This window comes from Artemia sp. Qi Xiang Cuo, chromosome 17 (assembly GCF_049724085.1).
Source record: "Artemia sp. Qi Xiang Cuo chromosome 17, ASM4972408v1, whole genome shotgun sequence".
In the NCBI taxonomy this organism is placed as follows: domain Eukaryota; kingdom Metazoa; phylum Arthropoda; class Branchiopoda; order Anostraca; family Artemiidae; genus Artemia; species Artemia sp. Qi Xiang Cuo.
The window spans coordinates 49951125-49977033 of record NC_142810.1 but is presented as its reverse complement, the minus strand read 5'-3'; the positions used below and the strand labels follow the sequence as shown (position 1 = coordinate 49977033).

The 25909-nt window shown below is 31.6% G+C and overlaps 1 protein-coding gene across 1 annotated transcript in view; it reads left to right on the top strand.

Moving 5' to 3' along the window:
• Window positions 1–25909, top strand: part of LOC148942301 (xylosyltransferase Oxt-like) — a 130931-nt gene that overhangs the window by 38958 nt on the left and 66064 nt on the right. The window contains exons 2-5 of the mRNA XM_089103768.1: window positions 14964–15352; window positions 17489–17631; window positions 22244–22598; window positions 25551–25848. Coding sequence (XP_088959894.1) covers window positions 14964–15352; window positions 17489–17631; window positions 22244–22598; window positions 25551–25848 — 1185 coding nt within the window. The remainder of the gene's footprint in view (window positions 1–14963; window positions 15353–17488; window positions 17632–22243; window positions 22599–25550; window positions 25849–25909) is intronic.

The window sequence follows — 25909 nt, the reverse complement described above, 5'->3', positions numbered from 1 at the left end:
TATTGATTTCGGCAAGTTTTATGTGTATGATATTATTATGATATAAATTGTTAAATGAGAGAACATCGGACCGGCTCCATGATTTTGAGAAAAAACAACGTGACCTAAATGAATTATTTAAATCGGTAGGATCAACTGGTGATGAATCTTCTGATCTTTTTATCCAGTCTTTTCCTCGTAGTAAATATATAAATAATGAAAAAATCCCTCCATTTAATCAGTTAGAATCCTCTCGTATCGTGTTGTGGAATTGTAGAGGAGTGCTTAGTAGTTTAGATTTTCTATCCTCATTTATTTATGGTAATTGTAATGGTCTTCTGGGACTATGTGAGACTTTTCTTAGTGATGGTAATAGTTCTTTGGTTGGTGTATCTGGGTACAGGATAGTTACTAGAAACAGGTCTACCCGCTCAAAAGGTAGACTTGCCGAGTTTATTGAACAGAATCTCCCTATCCGTAAATTTGCGGATTCTAATTATTTGTGTCAAGACATGAAGTTTGAATTTTTAAAGGTTGAGATAAAGTCTGGTATGAAGAAGCTACTCCTATGCTTTTTTTATCAACCACTTGGATTAAGTACGTCAAATTTTATTCGTAAGTTGAATGAGCTAACACAACGGATGCATTTTAAGAACCATAAAGTGGTTTTTATGGGTGATTTTAATATAGATTTGGGACTGGTGAGTTCAGAGACCCATGAATTAGGATCTCTACCGTTAGATTTACTAAATACTTTATTTTCTGCCTGAGTGGTTTCAATAACAAGAATACCAACACGTATTAGTGAACAGTCGGCTTCATTTATTGACAACATTTTTACAAATTTCAATCTACATTCGAGTTATGTCGTATCAACTGATGAATTAGATCACTCCATGTTACTTGGTGAATTTTTTATAAAAAGACTGAAATCTAACCCGAATATAAAAGTAAGAAGGACTATTGATGATAAATCATTACAAAATTTGAGAGCTAAATTGACTTGTAGCGACTGGACTTCAGTTTATGAAGAAACCATCTCAGATGCAATGGCTACCCTATTTATTGAGAAATTCTCTTCTGCCCTTGACTCTGCCTGCCCCTTTTCGAAAAGGCGCTCCAGGTATGCGACCCTGAGAAAACCTTGGATCACCCAAGGCTTACTAACCAGTAATGAAAATAAAATTATACTATTCAAGCAATATATTGATAATCCTGATGTACTCGGTACGCAATTCAAGAATTGTAAAAACACTCTGACAACCCTGCTCAGGAAAGCTAAACAGGCTTACTACCATAAGCAGTTTCAAGAAGCAGAAGGATCGCCAAAGAAGACATGGACACTGATAAATGAATGCCTGAATAAACAAAAAACTAATATGTTTCCTGAGAACATAACCAAGCCTGATGGAACGTCTTCAACATCCCAACAAGAAGTAGCCAACACGTTAAATGAATTTTTTGCATGCATTGGAGAAGCAACCGTAGAGGAAGCTTATGGCCTTTCAACTGTCGTCACGGATAATTACAAAAAATACCTACCTTCGCCGTCTTGCTTCTCTATGTTTCTGTCGCCAGTCACTGAAGACGAACTGCTAAAGATTGTTCAAGCTATGAAAAACGGTCACTCCGAAGGTCCAGATGGGTCGTCAAATTACCTCATGAAGAAGGCCCTCGATTACTCTGTCGGCGTTATCGCACACATCGTCAATTCTTCATTTAAAGATGGCATATTTCCTACTGTCTTCAAGTCGGCGAAGGTTATATCCCTCCACAAAGGAAGCAACCCCAAGCTGCCTTCAAACTACCGCTCTGTCTCTATTCTCTCTGCGTTTTCGAAAATTATGGAGCGTTGCATCTACAACAGACTGATGAATTATCTGACTAGGTCTAACTTCTTCAACAAGTATCAATTTGGATTTTGGCCTGGGCACTCAACCGAACAGTCTACATTGGTTTTGCCACAGTTTTTTAATGATGGGATGGATCGTAATGTGATACCAGCTACAATATTTGTGGATGTAAAAAAGCGTTTGACACCATTTTTCATCCGATTCTTCTGGTTAAGCCTGACAACTACGGAATTAGAGGAAATGCTCTCTTACTCTCAGTGGTGGGAATCAATTTGTGGATGAAGGTGCAGTAAGATCGGTAAAAACGCCATGTTTTGAAAAGGTAGGAGTACCACAAGGTTCAATTCTTGGACCACTACTATTTTTAATATACGCCAATGACCTTTTGACACTATCACCGATGATGGACTTGCTGTACTATTCGCTGACGACACGGCTAATTCTGTCACAGGTTCAGATGAATCATCCGTCAGAGAAAACCTCTGTTTTGGTCTAAAGAAGCTATTGCAATGGTTTGCTGACAACCTCATGGTGTTAAACTCTTCGAAGACCCATTTTATCATCTTCTCTCGAATTTCACATGCCGTACCGTTGATTTCCCACATATCTGCCCGTTTTAACGGAGAACTAGTTAACATTGCCAGGAAGGAGTCTTGTAAGTATCTAGAGCTAACAGTTGATGAAAATTTATCTTGGAAACTTCATCTTGATAGGCTAAGGATGCAGCTAGGAAGGAATGTGGGGTTACTGCGGTATCTAAAATTCCACCTCCCTTTCCCTGCTCTTAAGTCAGTTTATTATTCTCTAATCCATTCTTATTTTAATTACTGTCCAATTGCTTATTTAAATACTTTCAAATCTCTTATTAAGCCCCTTCAACGTCTTCAAAATAATGCCCTTCGTACGTTAAAAGCACTCCTTCCTTCCCCATCTTCCCTCCCTGATAAATCCCCTACTAAGAGTCTTTATACATTTTTAAGAATATTGCCTGTTGATCTTGTCCTTACTGCACATTGTGTCCTTTTCAGACTAAAACAAATAAAATAATTATTACCATTGGCTTTAAATTCTAGTAACTTCTCTTTAGTTTCTTTGGTCCAGAATAATTATTGTTTAAGAAGAAGTTCAGCCAAATTACCTTGCCCTAGAATCCGAACTGAAAGATTTTCTCCTAAAAATTCAATAATAAAGTTCTGGAATATTTATGAAAGTAATATAGATTCGCGTTTTTCTATTCCAGTTTCTAAAGCTAAATTCAAACTATATCTAATAAGTAATTATAGATAACTATTCATTTATTTGAAGTCATGTTGGCCGGTGCTATTGTTGATAAATATTTAATTATGTGGTAATTTATTGTTTTGAGGTGTGGGCTGTGGGTTCAGTGTGGTGTCTCATTTTCTTCCCAGTATATCTAGTGTTTTATCATTTATTTTCATCATTTGTTATTATTATTATTTTTTTTTTTTTTTAGGGTGCCTGTTTTCGAGTATAACTCACTGTGTAGGCACCCTTTGTAAATATTTTGTTTTCCATTGATTCATATTGTAAAAGTTTTATTTTGTCTTGTAGTGATTTAATGAGAAATTAAATGAACTTGAACTTAGGCTAGCCTACGTACGCGCGCGTACGTAGGCTAACCTAACCTAACTTAACCTAACCTAACTTAATCTAGCCTAACCTAACCTAACCATACTCGCCGGAAAATCCCCCCAGGTCGACTTTGCTCATGATAAGTTAACCTAACCTAACTTAAATATGGAGAAATGTTTCTATTTATTTATTAATATTTATTTATACCTAACCTAACCTATTGTTCTGGAGGTTAGATGAACGAGCTTGAATGATTGTCTTTAATAATAGAACGAGGCACTCATTTTCTAATTTAAAAATTTGAGGGGTAAATACATAAGACAAAGGAGCTAAAATATAATTTAAAATTAGAACAGAACTTTAAATTTTTCATCTCTTTGAGAAAAAAACCAGAACTGAAGTGGAACCTTTTTATTTTCTTGGAAAAATTACAAGAGAACTTGAACATTTTGCACTTCATTGAGAAAATTTAGAATTAAAGTGGAACTTTTTATCTTCATGGTTAATATTTACGATCAATGTATAACTTTTTCTATCTTCTATGAAAAATTTGGAACAGAACTTTAAATTTTTTCATCTCTGTGAAAAATCGGAACTGAATTTAAGAAAAATTAGAAATAAAGTGAAACTTTTTATCTTCATGGAAAATAAACACAATCATAGTATAACTTTTCCTATCTTCTACGGAAAAATTTAGAACTGAACTTTAAATTTTTTATATCTTTGAGAAATTAAGAACTGAAATGGAAGGTGGAGCTCCTTATCTGCATGAAGAATATTCACGATCAAAATATAACTTTTCTATCTTTTATGAAAAAATTTAGAACAGAAATTTAAATTTCTTTATGTCTTTGTAAAATTAAGAACTGAAATGGAAGCTTTTTCATTTTCATTGGTAAATTTCAGAATTGAGTTAACTTTTTTCTCTTCTTTAAGAAAATTCAGAAGAGGAGTTGAACATTTTGCACTTCTTTGAGAAAACTCAGAATTAAAGTGGAGGTCATTAACTTCATTGGCAAATATTCACGATCAAAGTATAACTTTTTCTATCTTCTATGGAAAATTTGGAACAGAACTTTAAATTTCTTAATCTCTTTGAGAAAAATCGGAACTGAATTTAAGAAAATTTAGAAATAAAGTGAAACTTTTTATCTTCCGGGAAAATATTTACAACCCTGGTATTATTTTTTCCTATCTTCTACGTAAAAATTTTGCTGTGGACTTTGTATTTTTTATTTCCTTGAGAGATTATGAACTGAAATTGAATCTTTTCATTTCCATTGGTAAATTTCAAAATTGAGTTAACTTTTTTCTCCTCTCTAAGAATATTCCGAAGAAAATTTGAACGTTTTACACTTTTTTGAGAAAACTCAGAATTAAAGTGGAGCTCCATAGCTTCATGAAGAATATTCGCAATCAAAGTATAACTTTTCCTATCTTCTATGAAAAATTTGGAACAGAACTTTAAATTTTTTCATCTCTTTTAGAAAAGTCTGAACAGAATTTAAGAAAATTTAGAATTAAAGTGAAACTTATTATCTTCATGGAAAATAATCACAATCATAGTATAACTTTTCCTATCTTCTACGGAAAAATTTAGAACTGAACTTTAAATTTTTTATGTCTTGGTGAACTTAAAACTGAAGTGGAAGTTTTTTTATTTTCTCTGGAGAAATTAGAATTGAATTGTGTTCTTTGGTGAAATTCAGAAGAGAACTTGAATATTCACGATCAAAGTATAACTTTTCCTAATTTCTATGAAAAATTTGGAACAGAACTTTAAATTTTTTCATCTCTTTGTGAAAAGTCGGAACTGAATTTAAGAAAATTTAGAATTAAAGTGAAACTTTTTATCTTCATTGAAAATAATCAAAATCATAGTATAACTTTTCCTATCTTCTAAGGAAAAATTTAGAACTGAACTTTAAATTTTTTATGTCTTGGTGAACTTAAAACTGAAGTGGAAGCTTTTTATTTTCTCTGGAGAAATTAGAATTGAATTGTGTTCGTTGGTAAATTCAGAAGAGAACTTGAACTTTTCTATCTTCTATGAAAAATTTGGAACAGTATTTTAAATTTTTTCATCTCTTTGAGCAAAATCTGAATTGAAGTGGAAATTTTTTATATCATTTGTGAAAATAGAATTGATAAATAATTTATTTCATTTTCATTGAGAAAATTCAGAATCGAAGTTGAACTTTTCTTCTTCCGAGAAAATATTTAGAAGAGAACTTTACAATTGTTCATCTCTTTGAGAAAAGTCAGAACTGAATTTAAGAAAATTTAGAATTAAAGTGAAACTTTTTACCTTCATGGAAAATAATCACAATCATAGTATAACTTCCTATCTTCTACGGAAAAATTTAGAAGCTTTTTATTTTCTCTGGTGAAATTAGAATTGAATTGTGTTCTTTGGTAAAATTCAGAAGAGAACTTGAACTTTTCTATCTTCTATGAAAAATTTGGAACAGTATTTAAATTTTTTCATCTCTTTGAGAAAAATCTGAACTGAAGTGGAACATTTTTATATTATTCTGGGGAAATAGAATTGATCAATAACTTATTTATTTTTCATTGAGAAAATTCAGAATCGTAGTTGAACTTTTCCTCTTCTGGGAAAATATTCACAACTATGGTATAGCTTTTTCTATCTACTAGAAAAAATTTTTGAATAGGACTTTAAATTTCTTTATGTCTTGGTAAATGTAAAGCTGAAGTGGAAATTGATTATTTTCTTTGAAGAAATTAGAATTGAATTGTGTTCTTTGGTTCTTTGGTAAAGTTCCGAAGAGAACCTGAACTTTTCTATCTTTTATGAAAAATTTGGAACTTTATTTTAAACTTTTTCAGCTCTTTGGGAAACATACGAAGTGAAGTGGAAAATTTTTATATTATTTGGAAAAATAGAATTGAACAATAACTTATTTCTTTTCATTGAGAAAATTTAGAATTTAAGTGGAACTTTTATCTTCATGGTAAGTATTCGCATCTAAGGTATAACTTTTTCTATCTTCTACGGTAAAATTTAGAATTGGAACTTTAATTTTTGTGTCTTTGGGGAAATAAGAACTGAAGTGGAAGCTTTTTATTTTCTCTGGTGAAATTAAAATTGAAGTATGTTTTTTGGTGAAATTAAGAAGATAACATGAACTTTTCTATCTTAAATGAAGATTTTGGAACAGTATTTTAAATTTTTTCATCTCTTTGAGAAAGATCTTAATTAAATTGGAAATTTTTCACATTATTTTTGGAAAACAGAATTGATCAATTACTTTCATTTCTTTTCATTGAGAAAATTCAGAATCGAAGTTGAACTTTTCTCTCCTCTATGAAAAATTTGGAACATTATTTTAAATTTTTTCATCTCTTTGAGAAAAATCTGAACTGAAGTGGAAAATTTGATATCTTTGGTAGAAAACTTGCTAGTTCGAACAAAAAAGTGTTATCACTGATGAAAAATGTTATTTCTAAGAGAAATTTGCGTGTGTTTAGTCAAAGTATGTTAGTTTTAAGGTAAAATGTCGTTACTTTGATGAGAAGGTTTGTTAGTGTTAAGCAGAACTTGCTACTTCTGACAGAAAAGTTGTTATCACATTAAAAAAAATTTTACTTCTAAAAAAAAATTTGGTATCTTTGGTAGAAAAGTTGTTAGTTCGAACACAAAAAGTTTTATCACTTATGAAAAATATTATTTCTATGAGAAATTTGTTTGTGTTCAGTAAAAGTATGTTAGTTTTAAGGTAAAATGTCATTACTTTGATGAGAAGTTATGTTAGTGTTAAGCAAAACTTACTATTTCTGTCAGAAAAGTTGTTATCACAGTCAAAAAATGTTACATCTAAAAAAAATTTGGTATCTTTGGTAGAAAACTTGCTAGTTCGAACAGAAAAAATTGTTATCACTGATGAAAAATATTATTTCTAAGAGAAATTTGAGTGTTCAGTAAAAGTATGTTAGTATTAAGGTAAAATGCCGTTACTTTGATGTGAATGTTTGTTAGTGTTAAGCAAAACTTGCTACTTCTGACAGAAAAGTCGTTATCACAATAAAAAAAATGTTACTTCTAAGAAAAAATTTGGTATCTTTGACAGAAAGTGTTATCACTGATAAAAAATATTATTTCTAAGAGAAATTTGTGTGTGTACAGTAAAAGTAAGTTAGTTTTAAGGTAAAATGTCGTTACTTTGATGAAAAGGTTTGTTAGTGTTAAGCAAAACTTGCTATTTCTGTCAGAAAAGTTGTTATCACAATAAAAAAATGTTACTTCTAAGAAAAAAATTGGTATCTTTGGTAGAAAACTTGTTAATTCGTACCGAAAAAGTGTTATTATTGACGAAAAATATTATTTCTAAGAGAAATTTGTGTGTGTTCAGTAAAAGTATGTTAGTATTAAGGTAAAATGTTCGAACAGAAAAAGTGTTATCACTGAAGAAAAATATTATTTCTAAGAGAAATTTGCGTGTGTTTAGTCAAAGTATGTTAGTTTTAAGGTAAAATGTCGTTACTTTGATGAGAAGGTTTGTTAGTGTTAAGCAAAACTTGCTACTTCTGACAGAAAAGTTGTTATCACAATCAAAAAAATGTTACTTCTAACAAAAAAATTGGTATGTTTGGTAGAAAAGTTGTTAGTTCGAACAGAAAAAGTGTTATCACTGATGAAAAATATTATTTCTAAGAGTAATTTTTGTGTGTTCAGTAAAAGTATGTTAGTTTTAAGGTAAAATGTCGTTACTTTGATGAGAATGTTTTTTAGTGTTAAGCAAAACTTGCTACTTCTGTCAGAAAAGTTGTTATCACAGTCAAAAAATGTTACTTCTAAAAAAAATTTGGTATCTTTGGTAGAAAACTTGCTAGTTCGAACAGAAAAAATTGTTATCACTGATGAAAAATATTATTTCTAAGAGAAATTTGAGTGTTCAGTAAAAGTATGTTAGTATTAAGGTAAAATGCCGTTACTTTGATGTGAAGGTTTGTTAGTGTTAAGCAAAACTTGCTACTTCTGACAGAAAAGTCGTTATCACAATAAAAAAAATGTTACTTCTAAGAAAAAATTTGGCATCTTTGACAGAAAGTGTTATCACTGATGAAAAATATTATTTCTAAGAGAAATTTGTGTGTGTACAGTAAAAGTAAGTTAGTTTTGAGGTAAAATGTCGTTACTTTGATGAGAAGGTTTGTTAGTGTTAAGCAAAACTTGCTATTTCTGTCAGAAAAGTTGTTATCACAATCAAAAAATGTTACTTCTAAGAAAAAAATTGGTATCTTTGGTAGAAAACTTGTTAATTCGTACCGAAAAAGTGTTGTCATTGACGAAAAATATTATTTCTAAGAGAAATTTGTGTGTGTTCAGTAAAAGTATGTTAGTATTAAGGTAAAATGTCGTTACTTTGATGAGAAGGTTTATTAGTGTTACGCAAAACTTAATACTTCTGTCAGAAAAGTTGTTATCACAATAAAAAAATGTTACTTCTAAGAAAAAATTTGGTCTCTTTGCTAGAAAACTTATTAGTTCGAACCGAAAAAGTGTTATCATTGATGAAAAATATTATTTCTAAGAGAAATTTGTGTTCAGTAAAAGTATGTTAGTATTAAGGTAAAATGTCATTACTTTGATGAGAAGGTTTGTTAGTGTTAAGCAAAACTTGCTACTTCTGTCAGAAAAGTTGTTATCACAGTAAAAAAAATGTTACTTCTAAGAAATTTTTTTTTATCTTTGGTAGAAAACTTGCTAGTTCGAACAGAAAGTGTTATAGTTGATGAAAAATATTATTTCTAAGATAAATTTGTGTGTGTTCAGTAAAAGTATGTTAGTATTAAGGTAAAATGTCGTTACTTTGATGAGAAAGTTTGTTAGTGTTAAGCAGAACTTGCTATTTCTGACAGAAAAGTTGTTATCACAGTAAAAAAAAATGTTACTTCCAAGAAAAAATTTGGTATCTTTTGTAGAAAACTTGCTAGTTCGAACAGAAAAAGTGTTATCGCTGATGAAAACTATTATTTATAAGAGAAATTTGTGTGTGTTCAGTAAAAGTATGTTAGTATTAAGGTAAAATGTCGTTACTTTGATGAGAAGGTTTGTTAGTGTTAAGCAGAACTTGCTACTTCGGACAGAAAAGTTGTTATCACAATAAAAAAAATTTTACTACTAAAAAAAAATTTCGTATCTTTGGTAGAAAAGTTGTTAGTTCGAACAGAAAAAGTGATATCACTGATGAAAAATATTATTTCTAAGAGAAATTTGTGTGTTTTCAGTAAAAGTATGTTAGTTTTAAGGTAAAATGTCGTTACTTTGATGAGAATGTTTGTTAGTGTTAAGCAAAACTTGCTACTTCTGACAGAAAAGTTGTTATCACAATTAAAATATGTTACTTGTAAGAAAAAATTTGGTATCTTTGCTAGAAAACTTGCTAGTTCGAACCGAAAAAGTGTTATCATTGATGAAAAATATTATTTCTAAGAGAAATTTGTGTGTGTTCATTAAGAGTATGTTAGTATTAAGGGAAAATGTCGTTATTTTGATGAGAAGGTTTGTTAGTGTTAAGCAAAACTTGCTCCTCCGACAGAAAAGTTGTTATCTCAGTCAAAAAAATTTTACTTCTTAGAAAAAATTGGGTATCTTTGGTAGAAAACTTGCTAGTTCGAACAGAAAGTGGTATCGATGATCAAAAATATTATTTCTAAGATAAATTTGTGTGTGTTCAGTAAAAGTATGTTAGTATTAAGGTAAAATGTCGTTACTTTGATGAGAAAGTTTGTTAGTGTTAAGCAGAACTTGCTACTTCTGACAGAAAAGTTGTTATAACAGTAAAAAAAAATTCTACTTCTAAGAAAAAATGTTGTATCTTTGGTAGAAATCTTGCTAGTTCGAACAGAAAAAGTGTTATCGCTGATGAAAAATATTATTTCTAAGAGAAATTTGTGTGTTCATTAAAAGTATGTTAGTTTTAAGGTCAAACGTCGTTACTTTGATGAAAAGTTTTGTTAGTGTTAAGCAGAACTTGCTACTTTTGACAGAAGAGTTGTTAACACAGTAAAAAAAATATTACTTCTAAGAAAAAATTTGGAATTGTTTGTAGAAAACTTGCTAGTTCGAACAGAAAAATTGTTATCGCTGATGAAAACTATTATTTCTAAGAGAAATTTGTGTGTGTTCAGTAAAAGTATGTTAGTATTAAAGTAAAATGTCGTTACTTTGATGAGAAGGTTTGTTAGTGTTAAGCAGAACTTGCTACTTCTGACAGAAAAGTTGTTATCACATTAAAAAAAATTTTACTTCTAAAAAAAAATTTGGTATCTTTGGTAGAAAAGTTGTTAGTTCGAACACAAAAAGTTTTATCACTTATGAAAAATATTATTTCTATGAGAAATTTGTTTGTGTTCAGTAAAAGTATGTTAGTTTTAAGGTAAAATGTCATTACTTTGATGAGAATGTTTGTTAGTGTTAAGCAAAACTTGCTACTTCTGTCAGAAAAGTTGTTATCACAATAAAAAAATGTTACTTCTAAGAAACAATTATTTATCTTTGGTAGAAAACTTGCTAGTTCGAACAGAAAAAAGTGTTATCACTGATGAAAAATATTATTTCTAAGAGAAATTTGTGTGTGTTCAGTAAAAGTATGTTAGTATTAAGGTAAAATGTCGGGGTTACTTTGATGAGAAGTTTTGTTAGTGTTAAGCAAAACTTGCTAGTTCTGACACAAAATATGTTATCACAATAAAAAAAATGTTACTTCTAAGAAAAAATTTGGTATCTTTGACAGAAAAAGTTATCACTGATGAAAAATATTATTTCTAAGAGAAATTTGTGTGTGTTCAGTAAAAGTAAGTTAGTTTTAAGGTAAAATGTCGTTACTTCGATGAGAAGGTTTGTTAGTGTTAAGCAAAACTTGCTACTTCTGTCAGAAAAGTTGTTATCACAATTAAAATATGTTACTTGTAAGAACAAATTTGGTATCTTTGCTAGAAAACTTGTTAGTTCGAACCGAAAAAGTGTTATCATTGATGAAAAATATTATTTCTAAGAGAAATTTGTGTGTGTTCAGTAAAAGTATGTTAGTATTAAGGTAAAATGTCGTTACTTTGATGAGAAGGTTTGTTAGTGTTAAGCAAAACTTGCTACTTCTGTCAGAAAAGTTGTTATCTCAGTCAAAAAAATTTTACTTCTTAGAAAAAATTGGGTATCTTTGGTAGAAAACTTGCTAGTTCGAACAGAAAGTGGTATCGATGATGAAAAATATTATTTCTAAGAGAAATTTGTGTGTGTTCAGTAAAAGTATGTTAGTATTAAGGTAAAATGTCGTTACTTTGATGAGAAAGTTTGTTAGTGTTAAGCAGAACTTGCTACTTCTGACAGAAAAGTTGTTATCACAGTAAAAAAAAATTCTACTTCTAAGAAAAAATGTTGTATCTTTGGTAGAAATCTTGCTCGTTCGAACAGAAAAAGTGTTATAATTGATGAACAATATTATTTCTAAGAGAAATTGGTGTGTGTTCAGTAAAAGTATGTTAATTTTAAGGTAAAATGTCGTTATTTTTATGAGAAGGTTTGTTAGTGTTAAGCATAAGTTGCTACTTCTGACAGAAAAGTTGTTATTACAGTAAAAAAAAATGTAACTTATAAGAAAAAAATTGGTATCTTTGGTAGAAAACTTGCTAGTTTGAACAGAAAAAGTGTTATCACTGATGAAAAATATTTTTTCTAAGAGAAGTTTGTGTGTGTTCAGTAAAAGTATGTTAGTATTAATGTAAAATGTCGTTACTTTGATGAGAAGGTTTGTTAGTGTTAAGCAAAACTTGCTACTTCTGACAGAAAAGTTGTTATCACAATAAAAAAAATGTTACTTCTAAAAAAAAAATTGGTATCTTTGGTAGGAAAGTTGTTAGTTCGAACAGAAAAAGTGTTATCACTGATGAAAAATATTATTTCTAAGAGAAATTTGTGTGTTTTCAGTAAAACTATGTTAGTTTTAAGGTAAAATGTCGTTACTTATGATGAGAATGTTTGTTAGTGTTAAGCAAAACTTGCTACTTCTGTCAGAAAAGTTGTTATCACAATAAAAAAATGTTACTTCTAAGAAACAATTATTTATCTTTGGTAGAAAACTTGCTAGTTCGAACAGAAAAAAGTGTTATCACTGATGAAAAATATTATTTCTAAGAGAAATTTGTGTGTGTTCAGTAAAAGTATGTTAGTATTAAGGTAAAATGTCGGGGTTACTTTGATGAGAAGTTTTGTTAGTGTTAAGCAAAACTTGCTAGTTCTGACAGAAAATTTGTTATCACAATAAAAAAAATGTTACTTCTAAGAAAAAATTTGGTATCTTTGACAGAAAAAGTTATCACTGATGAAAAATATTATTTCTAAGAGAAATTTGTGTGTGTTCAGTAAAAGTAAGTTAGTTTTAAGGTAAAATGTCATTACTTTGATGAGAAGGTTTGTTAGTGTTAAGCAGAACTTGCTACTTCTGTCAGAAAAGTTATTATCACAATCAAAAAATGTTACTTCTAAGAAACAATTTAGTATCTTTGGTAGAAAACTTGTTAGTTCGAACTGAAAAAGTGTTATCATTGATGAAAAATATTATTTCTAAGAGAAATTTGTGTGTGTTCAGTAAACATTTGGTGGTATTAAAGAAGATTGTTGTTACTTTGATGCACACATTTAAAATACTTATGATTTTATTAATAATATTTGATTTTTGTTCTGAAAAGATATAAAAAAGCCTTTTGAAAGTATTGCTTGGTGATGGGATATTCAAAAAGCCATAAAGTAAAGTTGTGTGTGAAAAGGATGAGTACTTCAATTTGTAAAATTGGTTTAGGAGGGACATTACGTAAAGAACTTGTTCTGAAATAATATAAAAAAGCCTTTTGAAAGTACTGCTTGGTGATGGGATATTCAAAAAGCCATAAAATAAAGTTGTGGGTGAAAAGGATGAGTACTTCAAGTTGTAAAATTGGTTTAGGACAGACATTACGTAAAGAACTTGTTCTGAAATAATATAAAAAGTCTTTTGAAAAGTACTGCTTGGCGTTGGGGTATTCAAAAAGTCGTAAGGTAAAGTTGTGGTGAAAAGGATGAGTACATCAACTTGTAAAATAGGTTTAGGAGGGAATATTAAGAAAAGAACTTGTTCTGAAAAGATATAATAAAGCCTTTTGAAATGTGGGAGCCCTTCTATGTGTCACGTGCACATAAAAAGTATTAAAAAATGGGGGGGGGGGGGCTTTGGGGGCTCGGGGGGCCTTTGGGGGCTCGGGGGCTCTTTGGGGGCTCGGTGGGTGGTTGGGGGATTGGGGGGCCTTCGGAGTGCCGGGGGGTTCCTTCGGGGTTGGGGTAGGGGGGTCCTTTGGGGTTGGGGTAGGGGGGTTGTTTGGGTAGGGGACCTCACAAGACTGTTCAAATGGAACTTGTGTATTATAACGACCACAGAGATTCACCCTCAAATCCTCTTCTAAATCATCTTCTAAAATGCCTCAAACAGTTTCGCTTAAATCATCTTCTAAAATGTCTCAAAACTGTTTCGCCCAAATAATCCCTAAACGTAATTTATGTGTGTTCCTTTTGTTTTGGTATCCCTACACTGTCACATTTGAAATTCCTAGGAAACCATTTCCCGCGTTAATCTCCTCATCTCTAAGATCAAAACATTCTCCCCACCGTCAATGCGCATGTGCAAACTTTTCCCGGAGACAATTCTCCTGGACGAACACCAACAAATCAATTGACCTTGAAAGCGCATGTGCAAACTTCGCCCGGAGACAATTCTCCTGGACGAACACCAACAAATCAATTTTTCGGAAATCCTCCTGATGAAGTCGGATACTATTTAATTAGCATAAATTATGTATTTTTTCAGTTGCTAAAAGCCTCATCGCAATGTGAAAGAAGTGCAATTTGAAAAAAAGAAGAACAGCCTCTATAGAATTAAGTGGGAAATGACAGTTGGATGTTATTCAGGTTAGGTTAGATTACGCAATTAATTTCTCGGAAATCCACTTCCCCTTCGATTACGCAATCAATTTCTCGGAAATCCATTTCCCCTAGGGAGTCCTGAATCAATACATTCCCTCTAGCGTACACCTGGACAAACAACAACAACAAATCAATTGACCTTGACCTCATTAGACTAGATCGATAATCCTTGAATAAATTCCCCTTTCTTGGATCAATTCCAATCGATTACGCAATCAATTTCTCGGAAATCCATTTCCCCTAGGGAGTCTATGCCCATATATGGAGTCCCCCCTGGAGTCGATAGGTAATCCCTACTGACGTCATCCTTTCTGCTCCCAGTCCCTGTCCACTGCCTACTTGAATGACTCCAGGATTTTAGATTGGAGGGTTTGATTGCTTAAGGAGTTTCAAAGCAGGGCAACATGGTTGGGACAGAACTGGTAACATTATCTGGGGTTGTTAATTTGTTCGGTAATTTTCTGGGAGATTCTCTGGGTTCTCTGGCAGGGATTGACGTGAAGAAGGCTTGAGGTAGGATTAGCTTGCATTTTCTACTTTAAATTACATTTTCATTTTTTCAGGTAGTAGTTTCTATAGAAGCATCAAAGCTGAAGTATTCCAAAGAAAGCGAATCTAAAATAGATTTATCTAGTCACAAATTGAACTTTAGCTGCTCAATCCAAGAGAAAACTCCTCTGTCTGCAATTAAAAGGGCTAAGTCTTATAAATGCAAAGAAGAAATTGGAGAGCTTTATTGTAAGATTCAAAGGGGCAATGTGTACCCCCAAACCTTACCAAATTCTTGCCCTAATGATAATGCACTCCGAAGTGAATACATAGGATGTTTTGAAGATATTAGAGAAGGTCGAATTCTGTCCAAAGAAGGCGCTAAACTCCTGAAGAATAGTCCATCAGCTTGCATTGATTTTTGTGTCCAAACAGGGCACCCTTTTGCTGGTGTGGAATATGGGTAAGTTTAAATTTTCTCTTATTGTTTCTTAATACCAAGGCACATTCTAAGACAAATTTATTAAATCTTCTTCTATCAAGGAACACATTGTGTATACTCAACTCTGACCGTTGTTTTGGGATAAAAAAGGTTTTTAGGCTTATATATATGGGCAAGTGTCTTTAAAACCAAGTCTAGATGAATGGGCAGAGAGAGAGAGAGAGAGAGAGAGAGAGAGAGAGAGAGAGAGAGAGAGAGAGAGAGAGAGAGAGAGAGAGAGAGAGAGAGAGAGAGAGAGAGAGAGAGAGAGAGAGAGAGAGAGAGAGAGAGAGAGAGAGAGAGAGAGAGAGAGAGAGAGAGAGAGAGAGAGAGAGAGAGAGAGAGAGAGAGAGAGAGAGAGAGAGAGAGAGAGAGAGAGAGAGAGAGAGAGAGAGAGAGAGAGAGAGAGAGAGAGAGAGAGAGAGAGAGAGAGAGAGAGAGAGAGAGAGAGAGAGAGAGAGAGAGAGAGAGAGAGAGAGAGAGAGAGAGAGAGAGAGAGAGAGAGAGAGAGAGAGAGAGAGAGAGAGAGAGAGAGAGAGAGAGAGAGAGAGAGAGAGAGAGAGAGAGAGAGAGGGAGGGAGGGATGGATAAAGAGAGAGAGAGAGAGAGGGAGGGAGAGAAAGAGAGAGAAAGAGAGTTGTCTTAATCCAAAAAGGTTTCTTAATCTAAGGTGCAGCACTAATTGACTGTTTTAGTTTTCCATAATTTTAGTTCATAAATTCTGTCTGAACACACCTGAACACAGAAGTAGGTACCTCCCCAAGGTTAGCCTAAAAATTTACCTTCAGGAAACCATATGAGGAATATATCAAAATGCACAAAAAAGGGCATAACTATTATCTTTTTGGGAGTAAGATACCTTCACTATAAAAAAAGAAGCTAAATTACAATGCTATGTCTTATATATTTTTACAAGCACATATATTTTTACTATACATGTATTTTGTCTCGAAACGGTTCAACTGTTGTATTTTGTCTTAATTGTATGTATTTTGTCTATATTTTTTTCTTGAAAACGGCTCAATAATTTTTTTCTTAAAATTGGCACATTAATGTTTTCTGGCCTTTAAAATGATCTAGGCTAGATAGGTTATGACTTTAGGAATTTTTTTTTTTAATTTAAAGATACTTTTCTATATTTTATTTAAAGATAGTTTTCATTTTGGGTTTTGTTCTTTCATTGTCGTTTTAAAACTCCATGACATTTATTATAAGCGACCCAGGACTGGAAAAAGTTCTTCCAGTCCTGTTCCAGTTCCAGTCCTCTGCAAGTACCAGGGATGGGAATTGGACGGGAAGAGTTGGCCCTTTGAGCTGGAAAAATACCTTCCCCTTTGTATCTTTGTATAAAAAAGCTTAATATAGAAAAAAAAAAAATTCTTGTGTGAATCAGGGCAGGGGAGCTGTATTTCCGCGGGGAGGGGGGATACACTGAACATCGTTGTTATATAAAATTCACTTCACGGAGTGATGCTTAATCCCCTGGTACTAAAGTACATAGTTAGCTTATAATTTTTGTTCGTTTTGTTTTGTTTTTCTCAGTGATTTTTGCTTAGGTTGCTGATTGGAAGTAATTTATATAAGAAGATTTGTCTATTATGATTTACAAACGCATGGTAATATCCAGTGGTGTCGTTTCGGGGGAGGGGAAGGGGGAGGCCAATTGCCCCAACAATAATTTGGAGAAAAAATTATAATATAGTCGATGCCCCCTGACTCTCCGGATGGATACCCCTCTTACCTCCCCCCCCCCCCCAGCAAAAATGCTGAAATATCTGATATTTGAATTTAAATTTCTCAGGTACATGTGTAGGGTATCTCTGCATAGACGATTTCCCCCGAAATCAAAAATTTTCATGTTGTCTCTTATTAAGTCTTATATTTTATTCCATTTTTAGTATTTCGAATCTTCCCCTGAAAACTTGAGGCGATCCCTAAATAAATTACTGTTTACACAACTCTTTCAAATTAGTTTTGCATTTTGTGTAATATCTTATCTTCTTCCACCAATGATTTATTTTTTATTTCGTGCAATGAATTCCAAGCAATTTGGACAAGTCTTAAAATTCTAAACAATTCAACAGATGTTTATCCTTATCTAAAGCAATTTCTTTTTAGCAACGAATGTTTTTGCGGTGATACATCCCCCAGTGCTAATTTACGGAGAGAAACATTTGGCTGTAATATGACTTGTCCTGGAACTAATAGCTCTACATGCGGTGGCTACTTACGTATAGAGGTATACTCGACTGGAATTGTCCGTAGGTATCGTTGCAAGAAATCGTATTTTTGTCTAACTATTATGCTTTTTAATTTTTGTGTACTTTCAAATTCTCAGGTACCTGTTCGAAGATAGAGAGTCTGGACTCTGCCCCCCTTAAATGCCGAATTTTTAACGGTTTCCCCTTTTATTTACAAGTTAGTTTGATTTTACCCTTTGCTTTCCTACCGCTTAATATGAATCCTGAAAAAAAATTATTTCTAATCTAAATGATGAATTCTCAGTTTTTTTTAAATAAATAATCCCGGGATGCCTTGAAAGTCATTTATAAATAAAAAGAAACGAAAGAATGGAGCAAAAATAGGCTCGTAATTCAAGAAATTATCCGCGACAAGCCTTGTCTTGCAGAAAAAAGTCAGTAAAAAAAAAAGTCAGTAAAAAAACAAAACAAAAAAAAACAAAAAAAAAAAAAACAGCAAAGCTTTCCTATATACTGGATAGTTGGATAGGAAATTATACTGGATAGTTGCGAATAATGGATATTTAAAAACTAACCGATCTTTCATTATCATAATCAATTTCTATGCATAAAACAGCGTTAATGTAACGGGTCTCAGCCAATATTTTTTATGGTTTTCAAAAATACTATTCATTTCTTGAAGTAGTTGACCAAATAGTCAGAATTCAAAGTCGTCGGAAAGGAACAATAAATAAAAGCTGAAAAAAAAAACAATGAACCGGCTCTCGGAGGACCTTGACCCGTTGTTCTATCTACGTAAAAATCATTAGTACAACATTTACCTTGAAAACAAATCTTGAATTTCACTATGGCTTGAAGAAAAAATTAATTGTTAAGCCGAAAACCTGAAAAACTGGGGATATATTCAAAATATCAGCCAATAATAAAATTTGACAGTAAAAAAATAATAGAGATTAATTTTAAAATAAATTCCCGATAAATAGGTGTTTCAAGTAAAGAGCCATGTAAAGGCTTAAGACGAGAAGAAATAAAGTCCTACAATTATTCAGACTTAAAATGACCAGAGATTACTATCCAAAATGAACAGAAACTAAAATGAATATTCCCATCGAACACAAAGATAACAGATACTGATAAAGATGAATAAATAAATCCTAGAATAAGCTTAAATTAAAACAAATATTGAAGTTGAGCCTAAGCGAAAAGCAATTGCTATAAACAGGAGTTTTGATACCCCAACCCCTAACCGCAAATCTTGTAATGGCTTGTGTTATTTATAATTTACCGGAAACAGAATAAATTTGAAACCTATTTTTTTTGATAATTATGATTTTGAAAATAACAAATACTGTTAATTAAAACCTTGAATCATTATATACTTAACATTCAGTTGTTTTCATCTCTATTTTCATTAGTTCTTTGCAGGCATCGTCGTCGTCATAATGATTTTTGTTTCATTTTTCGTTGATATGTTGAAAAACTAAAATGCACTATTCTATATAATTTTCAATAAAACACAGTTAAATTATAATGTCATTAAATACCAGTGTCATTTAATATTCACTTTAGGAATATTCTATATATATATATATATATTTTCGAAATTACATTCGTAATTTTTTGGAATTATTATATAAAAGAACAATAAAATATGTTTTTAAAGTAATAGGGCGAAGGTAATCCCCCTCCCCTTTGGGCTCCGTGAAAAAAAAATAGTTTGCAAGAAAAGTATTTCCGGAAAAAATTTGTCTAATAAAACAGAACTATTTCTGTTATTATTTCTGAACTATTTCTATAGCATGCCAATATTTCGGGAAGTTTTTAACGACAGTGTTTTTACATATTTATGAAAGGACAAATTTTCATCTAAAATAATCCCAAGATATTTGAACTGATCTACCCGTTTTAATTCAAGATCATTCAAGAAAAGAGAGAAGCAAAAATAGAGAAGCAAGAATATAGATCAGAGGAATAGAGAACAATCATCTCTGTTTTCATTAGTTCTTTGCAGGCATCGTCGTCGTCATAATGTTTTTGTTTCATTTTCGTTGATATGTTGAAAAACTAAAATATACTATTCTATATAATTTTCAATAAAACACAGTTAAATTTTAATGACATTAAATACCAGTGTCATTTAATATTCACTTTAGGATGAGCGGTAACCCATTGTATGGGCAGCGGAAATTAGGATGACTCGGCGAGAGTGTCAAGACTTGGGGAATCTCTTGACACGGGCAGTGAACGGGAATAAAAACTATTCCGTTCTCTGTCTATGTATGTTGCCAAGCCCAGGCAGTAATTTTGGTCTTTTTTTTTGCGACCATTACAAATCATCAGCTCAAGGCATTTCGACTCTTGTTCTATTTTTAGTTTTTACTTGTTTTATTTTTCGTTCATATGTTGAAAAACTAAAGTACACTGTTCTATATAGTTTTCAATAAAACAGAGTTAAATTTTAATGAAATTTAATATCAGTGTCATTTAATATTCACTTTAGGATGAGCGGTAGTTTATTTACAAATCATCAGCTCAAGGCATTTCTTCTCTTGTTTTATTTAATTTTTTACTTTTTTTATTTTTCGTTGATATGTAGAAAAACTAAAGCACACTGTTCTATATAGTTTTCAATAAAAAAGATTTAAATTTTAATGACATTAAATATAAGTGTCATTTAATATTCACTTTAGGATGAGCGGTAGTTTATTGACAAATCATCAGCTCAAGGCACTTCAACTCTTAATTACGTTGCATTATGGTAATATAAGTGGTTGTTCAATTTTAACCTGTTTGCTAATGATTGTGTATATTATCATCAAAGCAAATGCATATTTTGGACCAGAACGATATTTAAATTTAACAAAAGGTTCTTTGGATAAACATATTTTAGTAAAACATAACAGCAACTTTAACATAATGCATTATGTATCACATGCACTTTGTGGTTAAAAAAAAGAAAGTGCATAACTTGTACAGCCACTTTAACATAATGCATTATGTATCACATGCACTTTGTGATAAAAAAAGAAAGTGCATAACTTGTACAGCAACTTTAACATAATGCATTATGTATCACATGCACTTTGTGATAAAAAAAAGAAAGTGCATAACATGTAAAGCAACTTTAACATAATGCATTATGTATGACATGCACTTTGTGATAAAAAAAGAAAGTGCATAACTTTTACAGCAACTTTAACATAATGCATTATGTATCACATGCACTTTGTGATAAAAAAAGAAAGTGCATAACTTGTACAGCCACTTTAACATAATGCATTATGTATCACATGCACTTTGTGATAAAAAAAAGAAAGTGCATAACTTGTACAGCAACTTTAACATAATGCATTATGTATCACATGCACTTTGTGATAAAAAAAGAAAGTGCATAACTTGTACAGCCACTTTAACATAATGCATTATGTATCACATGCACTTTGTGATAAAAAAACAAAGTGCATAACTTGTACAGCCACTTTAACATAATGCATTATGTATCACATGCACTTTGTGATAAAAAAAAGAAAGTGCATAACTTGTACAGCAACTTTAACATAATGCATTATGTATCACATGCACTTTGTGATAAAAAAAAGAAAGTGCATAACTTGTACAGCAACTTTAACATAATGCATTATGTATCACATGCACTTTGTGATAAAAAAAAGAAAGTGCATAACTTGTACAACCACTTTAACATAATGCATTATGTATCACATGCACTTTGTGATAAAAAAAAAGAAAGTGCATAACTTGTACAGAAACTTTAACATAATGCATTATGTATCACATGCACTTTGTGATAAAAAAAAGAAAGTGCATAACTTGTACAGCAACTTTAAAATAATGCATTATGTATCACATGCACTTTGTGGTAAAAAAAAAAAGTGCATAACTTGTCCTTTCACATTAGTTTGCACTAAAAGTTCATAAAACCATGAGAAGCAAAGTCTAGAATCATCACAATGAAATTGAAAGGCAGCGAAGCAATAATACGGTTTACTGTATTTAAACAGAAGTGGGCACTGAATTATATTGTTAAATAAATTATTTAAATGAGTTAAATAAACTGGGTAATAAGTTTAGTTGTTAAACTTAGCAGTAGTTTAATTGGGTAACAATATTTGAGGTACAAGTTTTGCCATAATAGCAGATATTAGAGACTGTAGCAGTGATGGGTTTAGAAATATTTTTTCCAGTTTTTTTTGCCTCATCACAATGAAATTGAAAGGAAGTGAAATAATAATACGGTTTATTATGTTTAAAGTGGGCACTGAATTATATTGTTAAATAAATTAGTTAGATAAGTTAAATAAGCCATAAATAGCCATAATAATTGTACCATAATAGCAGTTATTAGAGATTGTAGCATTGTAATTATTGTAGAGATGTAGAGATTGTAGGTATTAGAGATTGTAGCATTGTAGGTTGTAGGTATTGTAGAGATGTAGAGATTGTAGAATTGTAGAGATGTAGAGATTGTAGTTAGTAGAGATTGTAGCAGTGATGGGGTACACAAATTTTTTTCCAGTTTTTTCTTTGGCTTTCTGTATGATTTGATTAAATGTTGATGAAAGTATTGTCCAAAAAAGTCATTTACCTTAAGTAGACATCTTTTCTATTTATTGGTTATCAGTTGACAAAATATTTCATAATTTTCTTTTTCTAGCTAAGAGAAGTGCCGTCACAGATCTTCCAAAGTTGACCGAAACCAGACAGGCTAAAATAGCGTTCTTATTGTCGTTAAATGGACGATCAGCACGACAAGTACGTCGACTTCTCAAAGTTATTTACCGACCACATCATTTCTACTATATTCATGTTGATGCGAGACAAGATTATCTTTTTCGGGAAATGCTGAAACTTGAAGCAAAACTGCCAAATTTGAAAGTTGCTCGCAAGAGATTGTCAACTATTTGGGGAGGTGCATCTTTATTGAAAATGCTGCTGAGATCCTTTGCAGATGCTTTGAACTTCGAATGGGAGTTCATTTTGAATTTAAGTGAATCCGATTTTCCTGTTAAGTGAGTTAAATATTTTTTGAATTGTCTTTAAATTTTATTTAGGATCGGATATGATTGGTGCGAGGATTTGAATTGGAGTGGAGCTGGGCTATACGGTACCTGAGAAATAAAAAGAAAATGCTTTTATTGGGAATCGAACCCCACTAATACTTGAAGTAGTCCAGTACCTATTTAAGCTTTTATTTGCAGACTTGTTGACTTCTCCGTCTTTAAAAAGATCTAAATAGAATAAAATAATTTTTCAAGACACGGGATATTTTTATTGGTACAGAAACTATATAACCGATATTCAGCGATACAGAACGGGCATTCGTAAGTTTTTCCAATGTAGTATTGACTGCATACTGACCTGCGACCAAAACTAAATAAAAAAAAAAAACACAATGAAACTGCTAATGGTTTAGAATAAAAACCACGATTGGAGTTTAGAAGTTTTCGCGTCACTGTTTACGCATTGCGTCACTTATTGCGTCCCTTATTACGTTTCTTACATTTTAATATTTCTGCATTCACAGGGAAGTTCAGCAGGACAATGTATTTTCATACACACTTCTATCCACTTCATATACATTGCCCCGTTGATTATTCCTTTGAGAACAGAGTAGCAAACAGGGTTGCCAACTTTCTGGTCCGTGAACATGTCCCCTGAGGATCCAAAAATGTGTCATTTGTAGCTAAAATGTTTCCATCTTTAAATCTAAAAAACTAGAGGTTATTTTTGTACCAGCTGTACTATTGATCGAAAGACGCTTAGGGAACCTCTTTTACAGTGGACAGTTAACATCAGATATAGTTAACACACAAAAAAAATCCATATAAAAATTCATGCAAAACAAACATGTAAAACTGTTAGATTCTTAATTTAGAGAAAACCTTTTTGGAGAAAACCTACGGCATCTCTGGCAAAACCTGGACTAGTAACTGTAGTCAGTTAAAAGTTCAGTTACTATGTTGATGAAGGTAGCTACAAATTGTAAATGTTAAGTAATTGTAAATTATATATTTTAGGTTAGTCTATTTTAGTTTTACGTATATTTTTTAGCTATATTTTTTAGTTTTGTTTTTTTTGTTGCTGTTTTTTTTTACGCTGAAGACGCCTTGTTAGATACGGGAGGAATATTCTTTTGATTCTTGTTGTTTTTCTTCATCTTCATTTACTGGCCATAGACCCCTTTGTCGTCTTTATATTCATTTCGGTGTGGTTTTCTGTTATGTTGCTTATTAACAAATCAAATTGAGCTGATATATATATATATTTATATATATATATATATATATATATATATATATATATATATATATATATATATATATATATATATATATATATATATATATATATATATATATATATATATATATATATATATATTAGAAAATTAAACAGATATTAAACTTCAATTATAAAACAAACAAAACTGATAGGGAACTTTGAGAAGTAGGAGACCAAGGGAACCTCTCAACATAACCTCTCAGCGTTGGTACAACTTTGGTAACAACTAATCAATATTGAGTATTTTGAAGCTATCTTTGGCTATTTTCAGTAGCATCAAAAAGCGGAAAAGAAGGGGGCCGAAACGAAATAAACATAAAAAGAATGGTAAGTCTTGATAAAAACGAATGTATATGGTTTAAAAGTTGCAATTGATTGAAAGAGTAACAATTTTTCCTTTAAAATTTTATCTCAGCCCTTTTGTTTCAACGACTGTAGAAAACGTGACGAGAGTTTATATGTTTACTTGATATTACGTATAAACCTATGTTATATAGTTTGAAATAAAATGAAAATTATTATATATAATTACATATATTATAATCCCCGTGTCCGTAAGGATAGGGGTTTGAGTCCTAGTGACACCGATTGTTTGGTTTAGATCGAGGGTCTGCGGTATGACTTCGTAAACTGAGCCAGAGTTGACCCAGCTCTAAATGGGTGCCTGGAGAAACCTGGGGGGGGGGGACACAGGAATCTTCTGAGGATTTGCCTACCAACGACGTATGACATTCCCGTCCGAAGGTAGAGAATCAGGAAATCAGTATCTATACTACATAAACTAATGGTCAGCATTCGAAGAAGTTTTTTTTATATTATATGATTATATGTGATATTTAACTACAGAACATATGATTATATAAGCGGAAAATACAGTTAGAATTATATTTTTCGCTAGTTTTTTTTTGCTTTAAGGGGTTTAAATTAAAACTGAATGTTTTCGCATTACAGTGTGTTACTGAGTTATGTGGTTTAACTTCCTAATAATGAGTAAAACTTTTTATTTGATAATTTGAATAAAAATTATCCGGAGTTTAAATAAATTGTGGGGTATCAGGGGAAGGATGAAAAGATTTTTTTTTTGCTTTAAGAATTTAAATAAAAATAAACGTTTTCGCGTTACCATGTATTACTAAGTTATGCAGTTTAACTTCCTTTAATGTAACTTTTTAATAACAAAAAACTTTTTATTTGATAACTTAAGTAAAAAGTGGCCTGTATTTTGATAAAATTTTGCGGTTTCAGGGGAGGGATGAAAAACAAAAGCAAAATAATGGCAAGTGTTCATAAAAATTCAGGTAAAATTCAATTTTCAAAAAAGCTTAACGTGATAAAAAAACACGATACAAATTATTGAAATTGCGCCAAAAAATGTATAAATTTCTGCATTTGTTTCATTTTTATCCTTTCGTTTCCTTTTTCATCCCAGGCCTCTGTTATTATTTTTTAACCGAATTAATAATTTTTAAATATGATATTTTGGCCATATATTCTTTTAACCTGAACCCCTCGCTTACGTGGGCAGTTCTATAATTTGCCAAAATCATGAAGTGACTGGAACAGACAATATGAAGCTTTTGTTGATTATAATTATTGATATAATTAAATACTTCTTAAGATAATCAGTTAATTTCCATATGTTTGTTTTATTCTTTTGCTTCAAAGTGATTTCGTTCTAGGTCGGTTGACCGTCTTGCCGATTTCCTTGGTGCAAACATGGGTAAGAACTTTGTCAAATCTCATGGTTGGAATACAGCTGAGTTTATGAAGAAGCAGGGACTTGATCGAAACTTCTATGAATGTGACCAGCACATGTGGCGAATCGGGAGCCGAAAGTTGCCAAGGGGAATTAAATTTGATGGTGGAAGTGATTGGGTGGTTTTGCATAGAAGTTATGTCGATTTTTTAGTAAATGGCAACAGTGAACTTGTTGAGGGATTGAAAGTGTTTTATAATTACACTCTCCTTCCTGCTGAGGTAAGCTAAGGCTAAGTAAGGGAGTGCTACTCTCTAAGGTAACTTGCTACATTCTAACCTC